Source organism: Vidua macroura, chromosome 3, assembly GCF_024509145.1.
Source record: "Vidua macroura isolate BioBank_ID:100142 chromosome 3, ASM2450914v1, whole genome shotgun sequence".
NCBI lineage: Eukaryota > Metazoa > Chordata > Aves > Passeriformes > Viduidae > Vidua > Vidua macroura.
The window spans coordinates 4314448-4327702 of record NC_071573.1 but is presented as its reverse complement, the minus strand read 5'-3'; the positions used below and the strand labels follow the sequence as shown (position 1 = coordinate 4327702).

The window sequence follows — 13255 nt, the reverse complement described above, 5'->3', positions numbered from 1 at the left end:
TTGAAAGCGTTATACACTAAGCAGCTGTGAGCTGTGCTATTTTCAAATAATTAACTTCACAAGGTGTGCCATCCTTCACTAATCTATAAAATTCAAAAAGGCAAAAGCGGAATTTTCCACTATCAGTGAAATGTCCAAACTAACAGAAGGAAAATGTGTTCCTTATCTTTAGCTAGGTATGAGAATTTAGCCAGAGGAAGTTTGTTTTGAGAGCACAGTTTTGTAGCAGAGTAAATGTACTGGCTCACCTAAGTCCCTCTGTGCCAGGCAATGCCTCACGATGCTTATGCTCCTGATGTGCTTTGTGTGTGTTATGAAGCATCAGTTCTCTTCACAAACATTAGTCAAATACATTTCAACGGAGCAAATGACCCCAGGTAAATCTTTCACAGAGGTGCACCGAGGCCAGGTACCTTTCACAGGATTACAGGGAGAGTCTGTTACAAAACTGGAGGCAGAGTTCAGCTCTTGGGGCACTTTGTGTAAGCTCCGAGGCCAGAATCAGAACTAGGGATCTGCCAGAGCACAGTGGGACAAGGGTCCTGATGCTAACTGGTGTGTCCATGCTCTCAGGACACAACACTGCATTCCACACAAAATACAGGAGGAAAATGCCAAGCAGTACATTAAGTGAACTCCAATTAAACCTTTAAGATATGGGGGTAAAAATACATTGTATTTCCTGATAATCAATAAATCAGGTGCCTTCCATTTCATGCCTTCCACCTATAGGTTCAAAAGGACACCTGGAGACAGCCCTTGACCAGTGGTAGTCAAAAATGAAAGGGAATTTTTAAAAACTCAAAAAACCAAGATGTTATGAGAGAGGTTGAAAATAACATGCAAAGTTTTCTATTCTCATGATATGACTCAGTTGTTCAGCTTTGTCTTGAATACAGTGCTCAGGCCAAGTCAACACATCTTAAAATAGACACATAGCAGAAGAAATAACAGGGTCCAGAGACGGGCGGTGGAAATGATTAGAGAGATGAAGAGACTTCTGTATGAAGAGAGATTGAAAAAGTTAGCACTCAGACAAGTGACAAGGAAAGGTGAACATGCTAGAGACAGACAAGACAACAAATGTTTATGGCAGGTAAATCCAACACCACTAATTGTTGTTTTGATAAGCCAGCAGAAGAGACAGTATGGGACTGGAAAGGGAATTTATTTGCAATCAACAAAAGAAACACATTGCATTAGAGATCTTGTTTTCTTGTGGAACTCTCTGTCACAAATTGACAAGGAAACCTAGACTTCTGTAGGCTTGGAAGAAGATTACCCACTGATGCAGATAATAAACACATCAATATTCACAGTAGGTAAAAACAATACACATCTGGACATAAACCCTCATGACTGAGGGCACTCAAAAACCACCAACTGCCTGCATAGATTTTGCCTTTGGTGCTCACCAGACCATGCCTTAGCAAAAGCTTGCTACTTAAAAATTTGAAAATTAAGGACATGAGATGAGGCAAAATAGTGTTTGTAGAGGTGATCTAATGTTACATGTTCTGTGTTTCTAGACTGGACTTTTATCATTACACTCATTCCTCCAGAGTGTTTCAGTATAAAGATTCAAGGGTTCTCCTTGCCACACCTCAACAATGCACTCAACAAATGGTCTCCAGGTCTTTTTGTATGATGTATTGCTCCTGTAACTTCAGAGGAAAATGTGGAGAGGAAGGTTACTTTGGAGCTCAGCATATAAAAAAGTTATGCAAAAGATGTAAAAAATTGATTTTCAAGTGTTTACTGAGTCTTTATCCTTCCATCTTCCCACAGGACACTGCTTTATCATGAAAATACAGACCAGCTTTATGTTCAAGTAGAACCTACCTATGGGGAATTTATTTTTATCTTTGAAAAAAAAAAAAACAATGAAGCAAATGAAGTCATTAAAACAAGAAGGAGGCTGTTGTTAACCAAGGGCTAAAGTCCAGTACACAGCAAAAGGAAGGGTTACAATCCTGCCACAAGCCCCTTTGGCATAGATGTGCCTCAGGTGGAAATGGAAGCATAAACAGAAAACAGAGAAAATTCTTCACTTGCTCATCCATGTGGCTTTTTTTTCTTTCTGCTCCTCTCAATCTTTGTTGTCCTCTATACCTGTATCTTGGTGGGTGTAAAATACACACATTTTTATTCCCTACAGATTCTGGTGACCAGGGAATGACCAGGAATGCCTGGTGTGGCTGTCAGTGTGATGACACTGTCCTCTGAAGACACAGCAACCAATGATATCTGTTCAGGCACTGTCCTGACAAATGGAGCTGGCAGAGGCATCAGTCCCAATGCTCTTTTTTTTTTTTTTCCTTTTACTTTTCACAAACCAAACATCAACATGAAGTTCATGGCTACAGAGCTTTAAAAGGAAAAAAACTCTGCAGAGCCCTTTATATGTTTCTGTTAGAGTGCCTGGGAACCCTTCCATTTCCTAGACCACAGCTAGGACAGAGAAACAGAAAGATGTTGATACCATACATCTGTTAATATTGAAATAATGCAAATGTCATGCCATGATAAATCTCATTAAGTAATGTAAAATTAAATGTTAATTAGAATTGTTGTCTGTAAAATTGCTCGAGATGTAATCACCGTAAACTGTCTCATGAGTGGTGTGGTTGGTGACTAATGACCACAAACAAGGATTAAGGATGCACCTTCCAACCTCCCAAGGAATTGCAAAAAGTTCTCCCTTCCTCATAGTTTCTATACTGTCATACAAGACAGTCAGTGTTAATTTATAAGTTTTATGTGTGGTCATGCTGAAAGAAACAACCTAAGTAAGTGCATATGGTGTTATCTTTCCCGTATATATTCACTTTATATATTTCATAGCAAAAAAATGTGCTATGCAGATTGCAAAATGCTCTTCCCTTTCTACATACTGCATCAAGATAAAACAAACTCCCTGTTATCATTGGCAAAAAATACTACTTTTATGCAGCAAAGATAATGGCAAAAGGGAGAGGAAGGCCCAAGCTCTTGCTCCTTTGATTTCTGGCTCGTTAGCAATTGTCAGGGCATAAAGTCTCAGAAAGGTCCACAGACTTGTTCCCTATGAAGTCATTTGCTATCAGTAAGGCAAAGGAAAGCTTCCTCACTGATCATGTTCAGCTGAATAGCATGACCTGGGGGTATGGCATTTCCTGCTGCTGGGCTGCCCAAGGATGAGCCTGTCCTAAGGAGGTGATTAAGGATCACCATGGTTCAACCCAATACACCTCAAGATTAAGCCAGGGATCCCACTACTAATGCCTGCAAAGCTGCTGAAAGATGGAGAATCATACTTACTCATCCAGCTCTTCCTCCTCAGCTTTAGAGGTATCTGCATAGAGGTATTTGCTCATATCCACTGGCCTGATGTTTTTCCTTTTTGCAGGTTGTGGAGGAGAGTCTCTTACACTTCCAGGTGCTTCAGGTGGGTGACCTGGCTCATCAAATGGGTTCAAGTACTCTGGGGCATCTTCATCCTTGAAGGGATTGTAACTGTCAACATGGAAACTTTCTTCTGGCTTTGAAGATGAAGCTCTTTCAGGGTGAAGCTCTACCAAATAACAACAAAAAAGAAAATTGAAGAGATTTAACGAATTAAAAATTTGAAACCATTTAATCAGATCTTTATGTTTTAAAGGCATATGTAAAGGTCTACTTCTTAACTCTCAACACATAAAGTTATAGCCTTAGGTGAATTTTCATGCTTGTTTATTCCAAAATAGGTCTTTCAAAATGTCTTTTAATTTAGACTATATTGATTGAATAGGCTTCATTTTCTCACTTACTACAGCACCTTCAACATCAATTATTAAGTTTTCTTATTTGTCATATAAATGGCATCACAACAGATATAAAACCATTTTCACAAACTATTAGCCAGTTTGTGTTCTAACAAAATGTTCCTACATATTTATTGGAGCTTTTAATAAAGAAAAAAGACATTCTGTATTTTATAATATTACTGGATTTAAGAATGGTGATAATAAATAGGTGGCCTTTTAATTTCTTAAAATTAGTGAACTAAAAATCAGCTATTAAGTAGGACCAGTAATTACATTTCAAAACACATGTGCCCCTGGTAACAATACATAATCTCACTGTAAAAACGAATTTAAATTAACCCTAAAGAGATAGATAATCAAATCACTCATCTTTTATTTGGGCTTTACAACAAAAAGTTACTGGCAAGCTGGAGCTGCATGCTGCTCTCTGTGTAATGTCCTTTCTGCAGTGTCTGTTATTCTACACTGAAGGGCTTCTGGATACTGAATAATGCCAATCCCCATAGAGCAATACAACATTTGTTATAAAGACAAACAGGTAATGTTAATTCTACTCTTCTTGCAGCATCAAATAATCCGCAGTGCTGTTCAATACTGGATGTAATGTACTTTCAAAATCTAGGCAAATAGGAACTTCAATGCAGCATCATTAAAACCTAACTTTCAGTAACCACATCCACATTATTATTAATGAAAAATGTGTGTTTTTCAGAGGTATGGTTACTAAACTGGACTAAACATACTTTTAAGGTTTAACAAATCAACTCTAACAGTTATTTGTAACAAGAGTCTAAAAAATAAAACTATGGACTTCCAAGTGGATTTTTCACTGAAGAAATATTTGGGAAGACAAAATCTCTGGTCACACAATGAACAAAGGGAAGCACTGTGCTTAGATGAGTTTGGATGGATGATGTACCAAAGCTGCTAATCCTGGTGAATTGCTAGAAAATGTGAGAGCTCTCTGCCCTGCCAGCAAACATGCAGCTCACCCTGAACCCAGCTATTAGCACAGCCCAAGGTGATGGAAAGCCCTACCCCATGCAGTGTGACCAGCTCTAACTTAGAGTGTGAACCAGAGCCATTCCTAGCTGGATAGGAATATGATCCCTGGCTGCAGGTAGTGCCTTTACCTGTCTATACACTGCACTAGTCACTAGCTCAGGGCAAAGGCTCAGAGCAGGAAAGGCTTTAGCTCTTCTCAGGACTACAGAGATCCACCTGCAGCCTGTGGAGGAGCCCCATGCTGGAGCACGAACACACAGACAAGCAGCTGCAGGAAAAGGCCAGGGTGTGTGTTTGCAGTATGTCAGCTGTAGTGCACGTGTTCACTCCCCTCCCAGAGTAAATGCTTAGCCCTTAAGAGAAGGGAATAAACTACTGGGAACTTCTCCTGGGAGAAAGTGTAGTTACTGCACAGCAGGTGATGTGTATTAACCCCAGGTTATGTGGTGATGTGACCATAAGCCCATATCCTTTTAAGAAAGCTGTTTCAGAAAAAGCTGCAGTGAAATAATATTGAAGGTCTATAACTTAACTGACAAGAGAAAAGCATTTAAGGCAGAAGTTCTTAAAAGCACAAATATGATCAAATCAAGCAAAAATCCCTCAGAGTACTATAGATTAAATATATCTAAAGAGAGCCCAATATCTAAAATGTATTTGTTCATTTATTTTAAGCTAAACTGGAAGAGTGGTTCTGTATAGACATAGGTCATTCTAGTGTCCAGTGCAGGTGGTCAAGGCAAGCAAAAGCTTCACTCTGCTTGCCCTGAGATATCCTTAGTGTGGGTATTTGCAGCTGAGCTGACTCCTTGACACTCAAAGCTTACAGGCACATGTCCAAACTGTTTTTAAAGTCAGGGGAGTCAAATCCCACCCTGACTGTATACACAGTATATACTGTACACACCATGCCTTGAAGCTCGTGGTTGTCAGAACACTACTCAAATATTACCCACACATTTAGTGATTTGATGAACTACAGCAAGCAGAAGTGCTTTGGAGATGTGTCCTCAGAAGACAGTTCCATACAAAAAGCAAAAATAACTAATGAAATGCAGAAAAATGACTGATACCTTGTTCAAATAGTGTGGCTTATTGACAAAGCTTTAACCAAACTTTTAACTACTTTAAACTTTGTTCAGATATTAGAATATCTTATCAAGAGAGTGGACAACATCAAATAGCTGCTTCTGCAACTCCATATGATGGATCATTGCACCTGCACATTAATCTGTTGATAAATACACATTATCATATCTGAGGGAAACCTTCTGATAACACACAAGAAGGAAAGTCAGTAATATATCCTGAAGTTAAAAACATTCAGGGAAACAATCTCATAAAGTTTTTATTTTTTATTTGCTTTTAAGTGTCTCCTGGAAACAATGAGTTAAATGCTTGTTTAAATCTGATAAATTTTAAGGGGCAATGCAAATGGTTTTTGCAATTCTTTCTATTTCGACACTGGATCAAGTGCTGTAACCCTAACTATGACAAAATTATTTCTCTTTTTCATTGGCTCAACAGGAACTACATGTTTGGCCTTACACACACAGTGTTACATATAAGTGCTCAGACACCTCTGGCTTGTTATTAACTAAAATATTTCACAAAATCCTACACAAAGGCTGAAATTAAAAAAGCTTCTATAAATATCATTCTCAAGATACTTTTATAGGCAGAATTTTGTAAGGCACATCTAAAATCCATTTAACTTGGCTACTCATTCTCTCTACTCTTGCCATCCAGGATACCATTTTCCTCTCCCTTCTGCTTCCTTCAATGTTCCCACAGGGAAAGACTGTTCCCACAAGGGTCCCCACCTGAACCCAAACAGGTTCTCTCCCACGGGATCTTTGAAACCCTTTAGAACAAGTTTTGTGTCAAATGTTGGTCATCACAAGCCTCTCCATAGCAAATTAAGTTGTTATGATGATGATTCAACAGCACTTCTCTTAAAGCCACACCCACTGTCACCTGTCACTTTTCTGTAACAGACTCATTTTCTCAAAGAGCTGAGAAGTGCACTTTGGCAGGCTAAACATACAACAGCTTAGAAGGGGTCTATTTCCCTCTTGAAGCTGCTTTTACATTCAGAAGGCAGCACAGATTCCCCTGCTTTCCCCACATCATTCATCACAGCTCCACAAGGACTCCAGTCTCTCCACTGATATGAATTAAAAAAAAAAAAAGAAAAAAAAAGAAAAAGATGCTTGCAGCTTGGCACGTCAAGGGTCAAACACAAAATAATTTTGCATGATTAAGTAATAAAGCCACAGGGGCAGGAGTGACAACAAGAGAGGTAGAAGTATTACTACAGCAGAAGCACCAGCTGCTCTTGTGCCAGATTCTGGAAACATTACTTGCCCTAACTCCACTGAGAAAGACTGTTTGTGATAATAATCATTCTGGCACTACCTATCTGCACAATCAGCCAGAGCATCTCCAGAAATCACCCTGCCCTTCAACCCACTTGCCTTTTGTAACACAAACACATTGTGACACAGCCCTTAAAACCAAACAAAACCTCCACCAAAACATCACACATACCACTTTCCCCTTGGCAGAGGATGAAAGCAGCAGCCACATGTGAAAGGTGCTCGGTTCCTCCTCTGGCTGCCTGACTGGCACCACGGGATGTGAGCACCCAGCAAACAGCACCAGGCAAAGGTGGAACTGCCCAGTGCTTCTAGAAAGAGTAAAGACTGGCATCCCCATCCACCACTGGTGATTTTCTGATCCTTTCATTCATACATGCACAACACAGTGCTTTTCATGAAGAAATAGAAGGGATGGAGGCACCATTTGCCTCTCAATTGGTTCTGTGCGTAGGAGTACCCCGGAAGGATTTGGGGTTCGCTGCTGCATTGTAACACTGTTTTCATTTTCACTGTAAAACACCCAGCAGGGAGCTCAGAAGTCCACACACAAGGTGATGAAATACACTGCTGAAGTAAATGGTGGTCTAAATGACAGGGGGTACCAGCAAAGAGTTACCCTCACGTCTTGTGTGTGTTGTTTAGGTCATACGCAACTTAAAATTTTGTACTCCCCACCAAATTAAAAAAAAAATGTCTGTATTGATGAAAGCGTGTTGTGGTTTTCTACTCTCATTTGTTGTACATGTTGACTTCCCCAAGTAAATATTTTGCACAGAAATTAACTGATTTTATAATTCTGTTTCACTGTGATTAAAAATCCAAAAGGTAGTCCTCATACGATCATGTAAAGGTTATCTAGTATAAAGCTATAGAGATGTACTGTTCAAAAAGATTATTTTTGATTTTCCCAGATTTCTAATGTCTAGTTGACCTAGTAGATACAGAAGGAATAAGCCTCAATTTGACAGGTCAACCAAGAAACACATCTGAAGATTTTTTTGAGGTGAGTTGTTGATATGCACATTCACTCTGCTGTGTGTGTAAAATCACTGACACTGAGGACTTTTTAAATCCCAGCAGCATTCCAGAGCCAGCTCGCTGATGACCCTCTGCCATGCACCACACCTACAGCGTGCACACGGGTGCTGGAAGCGCTCACGTCTTTAGTTTCTCTCCACCCCATATTCCCAGGGTTAAGTGATTATGGGATTAGGAAGATAGAGGGAAAGTAGCTGGTTTGTGAACAGGCACAAGAAATATCTGTCTAGGAAACAAGTATCTACTGGCAAGTAATCCTCCTTTCTCTTGCAGTGACTGTCAATACATACATATTCATACTCTGGGTGACTGAGCACACACGTTACAGGCTTGATAGGAATATCCTTGGAATATCTCTGCCAAATAGCAAATCCTGCCTCCTCACATCTGATGGCAAAGTACTCAGGAAAGGAGGCTCCAGCTGGCTGCTCTGCACGTCTTGGGGAAATTAAGTAACAAATTCTACAGAAGACTCGGAACTTTCGCAAAGTCTAAATTCCAGATTATGCCTTGTCCAGATAAAAAGATAAAGAGACTAACATGTAAGTGAACAGAAAAATACTCATCCCTGCACACATAAAAAGTTAATCTCTTGATTTAAGCAGATCACAAGACAAGTGAAACAGGTAATGTGACTCTTTAAGCCTGTAGGAGAAAGCCTGCCTTAAACTCCTGAACCTCTGTCATGCTCTTGAGCTTCTGGGGTGGCCACCAAAAAGGTTACATTCACTTCAGGATCCAAAAGCAAACAAGCAGGCACAGTCTCAAAGAGCTTCCTAGAAAGAGATGGCAGTACTGAAAGTTCCACTGAGGTCTCAGAATAGAAGAATCATGAGTGAATAATGGGACACAAACAGGGCAACCTTCAGGAGTTGGGCAACAGGATGAGAACAACTACGATCTTGCGTAGCCTTAAACTGCATTTCAAAACAAAGGGAAATCTCCCCAAAATGGTAATGTCTAGGTGCTCCCCAATGTAGAGACACTGATCCAGTTAGCCATAGAAAAACACAGCAGATTCCTGCTGTTGCTGAAGACCAAAACCATCTTCTCTAATTTGTCTCAGCACCATTTTTTTCTCCCCCTCAATTTTCTGTGGAGGAAGAGGACTGGAGGAAAGGCACATGTCAAGAAGGCCAAGCAAGGTAATGGGAACACAACCAGCTCCCATTATAGGTACAAGACAGGTCTGGAGTGGAAGAACCAGTGATTCTCAGAGGTGTCCGAGGTAAAAAGAAGAATCCCTCAGGAGGCACTCATCATAACATAGAAGCTTTAAAAATGCCACAGCAGATGTCCAACTCTTTGTCTGATAGCCCGGGAATCATTCTTTCAGCCAATCTTCCAGCCTGGTTTAGTGCTCCAGGAAGACACTGTCACATGAACCTTACAGAAGGTCCACTCCTCCCAAATAAAAAACACCTTATGACACAGTAGGAAGAATTTAGTGACACCCTGTTTATCCCAAACACTGTCCTGTTATGGTGTGTTGACTGCTGCATGACAGTGACTGTGCGTGGGAGTAACGCTCGGCATTCACACACCCAGCAACTCAGCACTGCTGCCCACAGCTGCAGATGGGACCCAAGAGTCTGATCACAGAGACTGTCCCAAGTACAGAGAACAGACCAAAGATACAGAAAAGTGTCCACACTTCTGACTGAAGATGACTGTAAAGGCAGAGGTCACCAAAAGAACCACAATCAACTGAAAAAAACCATGCCCCTGATAGGCTGGGAGTGGTTTAGGAACATAAGCACAACATCCTGTCTTGGATGCAGGCTGCTCATAGTGAGCTTAACACAAGTTATGAAGCTACTCCAATACTAAGAAACACCAGCTGTTTCTCCCTGTCCCCAAGATGAGAGTCACTGTATTTTGTGGCCAGAACATCCACTGCTTTCTTCCAGAATGGTTTCTCTCTGCAAAGGAAAGAAAAGCTAGGTTTGGAAAAAGCAGTTTAGGTAGGATGGGACTTGTACAGCTTTCTTCATGGAGAAGGGAACTCCTCTTCCTAAAGCAGAGAAGGAGGAAAGGAATATAGACTGTGCCTCTTAGAGCAAGTTATTTATGGACTACCAGAGGGCTTTACATTCCCACTTACTCTGCTTCCTTCCATGATCCTAAGGGATCACTGTCAAGGAACAGATAGGAAATAAAGCCAAAGATTAGGACACCAGAACCTAATCCACATATATTGGTATCTACAAAGCTGAAACAACTCACTTCTGCAGCTCTAGAAAAACCTGACAACTTTACAGGAGGGAGAAGGTGCCCAAGCTAGTGGCTTTATGGCTTCAGTTGCCAAATACAGAAGATAGTGCAACGTCCCTGTTTCAGAAATACAAGCTGTGAGTCACACCACAGTCAAAGTATGACAGGACTTGATCCCCACCCACATCATTCCCTGCAGACTCCGAAGGCAGAAAAACTGTGTTGTGAGTAAACATTCAGCTTGTCCAAAGAAAGCGTGTGACCACAGGGGGAAACTGCAGCTTGGAAATCCATTCTCTTTGACCTGACCTTAGAAATCCCCTGGCTGCCCCCTGGGCTGCTCCTGCTCACTTCTCCATCACCATTACAGAGTGACTTGGTATTTTCTGTAGGAAGAAAAGTCTTGGAGCTTTAAACAAGAAAGGGTACAGCTTCAAACTTGGGAATTAACTATGAATTGGCCTTTTGAGCAGCTGCAAGCTAAAAGGGATACATCCAGCAGATGGGAGCCTACATATCTGGGCATGGAGTAGAGGACAGCAGAGATGTTTGCTGTCCTGGTGCTCCCTTCTGGCCTTACGGCCGAAATCTTATCAGATAAAAAATGTACAGGAGTTGTACATCTCACCCAAATGGAACAAGAATGGGCATGTCAGTCTGGAAAGGGGATTAACACCTTGCATGTGGTGCAAGGCACAATGCCAGAAGGCTTAACTGAGGAAGCTATAAAAGTAAAAAAAAAAGGAAGAATAAAAGAAAGAAAACTAAATTGTAATAATGAAGATTAGCGCTAACCAAGAATAGCTGAGATGCTGTGAAGATTGCAGTGAAGGAAATTATGATATAAACCATCATCCACGTGGAGCAGGGCTGTCTGACAGAATGTTGCTCATTCATACCACATAAGGTGAGTACTAGGAACACACCTGATAGGTCTAAAAGTCTCTGCTCCAGCTGGTAGCCCACAGTGGCAAATACACAGAATGTGCCTCAATACAAAGGATGTGACTCAAAAAATGAAACAATGTTCTAGTGGCAACTGGATCATTGCTATTGCTACCTCAGTGCTATATGAAATAATTGTATTTAATCAATTAAAATTTTTCACTTATAGCCGTAAAGCAATAAAAATCATGTTTCACAAAGTATTTGCAAGTAACAATGAATTATGTAAAACAAATTCATTACCTTCTACATCAGGGTCTCCAAATGGATTTAATTCTGCTGTGTCAGGATCACCAAAAGGGTTCGTGCTGGAGTTGGCCAGGTCTTGCTCCCCTTCATCCAGAAAATTAAGCTTATTGATAAGCTCTACAAACAAATTGGAATATTGTTTTAAAATAGAGACAAACTGTTCATCCAACATATCTGGAGCTCAAAAAGCCCCGTGTCAACAGTCCCTTGAAACACTGCACCAGGGTATGGCACGAACTGCACGACTAAGTTAACACAGTCCAGTAAGTACATCAACAAAGGGAGAAAAAAAAAAGTGAAATGAATGAAACTTCTACTTGCTGATCAGAACATTATGTAACAGAAATTACTTCTAAAAAAGCCTTCTCTTTCCTTCATTAAATAAATGTTGTGGAACATCTAACAAGCTAAATACGGTGATTTTGATTGTTCACATCCATGCTAACTTATCGGCAGGAAATTTTAATTTTTGGATGTAACGTGCACATAAAAGCAGAGAGAGGACATTTTGTCACTTTAGAAAGGTCAAGTATTACTGACTACACAACTAGTGTTTTAAGCTTAGGGTCTGGTGGTTTCTCTTTCTTTTTTTTTTTTTTTTTTTTTTTTTTGGTAATTTTTTTTCTTTCTTGTTCATTATCAGATGACAACGGAGCTGTAGCGGAGACAGGCTCTTTCTCTATCATGTTGTTACCTGTTGGATGCACTACAAATTACTGAGAGTCATGCTGGGTGGAAGCACAGAGATAAAACTGACAGCTGAATACAGGCAGGAGTCAAAAGGTAATGGGTCACAGTAAATACAATCAGAAACAGAAAGAAAGGATGAAAGCTCATAGACCTTCAGAGGAACTGGCTGATTTAGCTGAAGGCATATTTGCTCGCTTTATGCAGTCATCTTGATCTTCATCTAAGCTGCTCAGAGCATTCAACTGGTTTACAATTTCTGTAAATAGAAGCCAGTCAAGACAAACGTAAGGCAAGGGCATTTAATGAAACAGAAGTGGAACGAACACTGTTACCAGAAAGAGAGAGAGCGAGGGAGAGAGGCTAGAAGAATACATTTAGATCGTGTCCTTACAATTATATAACTACAGCAAAGTACCTGTGTAGGTGCTTCAGGGATAATTTAACATGAAACTCAGTTAACAAGACATAAACAAAACCTAGCCAGGTTATGATGTCAGCAACAATAGTTAGTTTTATGAGGACAAGTATTATGCACATCAGTTGAAAATTTAAATAGATGTACTCGATATAATTTAAAGATTTTTCCTGCTCATGAAGAAAACCTGAATATGAAAACATTGTTGATTAACACAAATCAGCCCCAGACCAATTTATCTCCTTCCCAAACCCTTAAGGGTACAGCAAACTAACCTATACAATATGCATTTTAATGTTTTTTTGTTTATATACACACTCTGACAATTTAACATTTACAGTTAGTCACCATACATTCTGATCTATGACAAGCTCAATTTACCGAAACAGTTCTAAAATACATGATCAGTATTGTGCCAGAAGAATGTAAACTGAATGTATATATCACCTGAATTTTCATTGTCATGCTGTGTAAGTAACACCTTGCTGTTTGTTAAAATCCTATTTCACCTTCAATCCACAGTGGAGAGCTCT

The 13255-nt window shown here is 40.1% G+C and overlaps 1 protein-coding gene across 15 annotated transcripts in view; it reads right to left on the bottom strand.

The window, feature by feature from the left end:
- Nucleotides 1–13255, bottom strand: part of EHBP1 (EH domain binding protein 1) — a 206149-nt gene that overhangs the window by 108384 nt on the left and 84510 nt on the right. For 11 of the 15 annotated variants that reach the window (XM_053973088.1, XM_053973094.1, XM_053973095.1 and 8 more), the window contains exons 8-10: nt 12459–12563; nt 11612–11734; nt 3301–3553 (exon numbers count right to left, since the gene is read on the bottom strand). In XM_053973088.1, the coding sequence (XP_053829063.1) occupies nt 3301–3553; nt 11612–11734; nt 12459–12563 (481 nt within the window). The remainder of the gene's footprint in view (nt 1–3300; nt 3554–11611; nt 11735–12458; nt 12564–13255) is intronic. The other 4 variants (XM_053973092.1, XM_053973093.1, XM_053973099.1 and 1 more) reach the window with 1 other exon arrangement.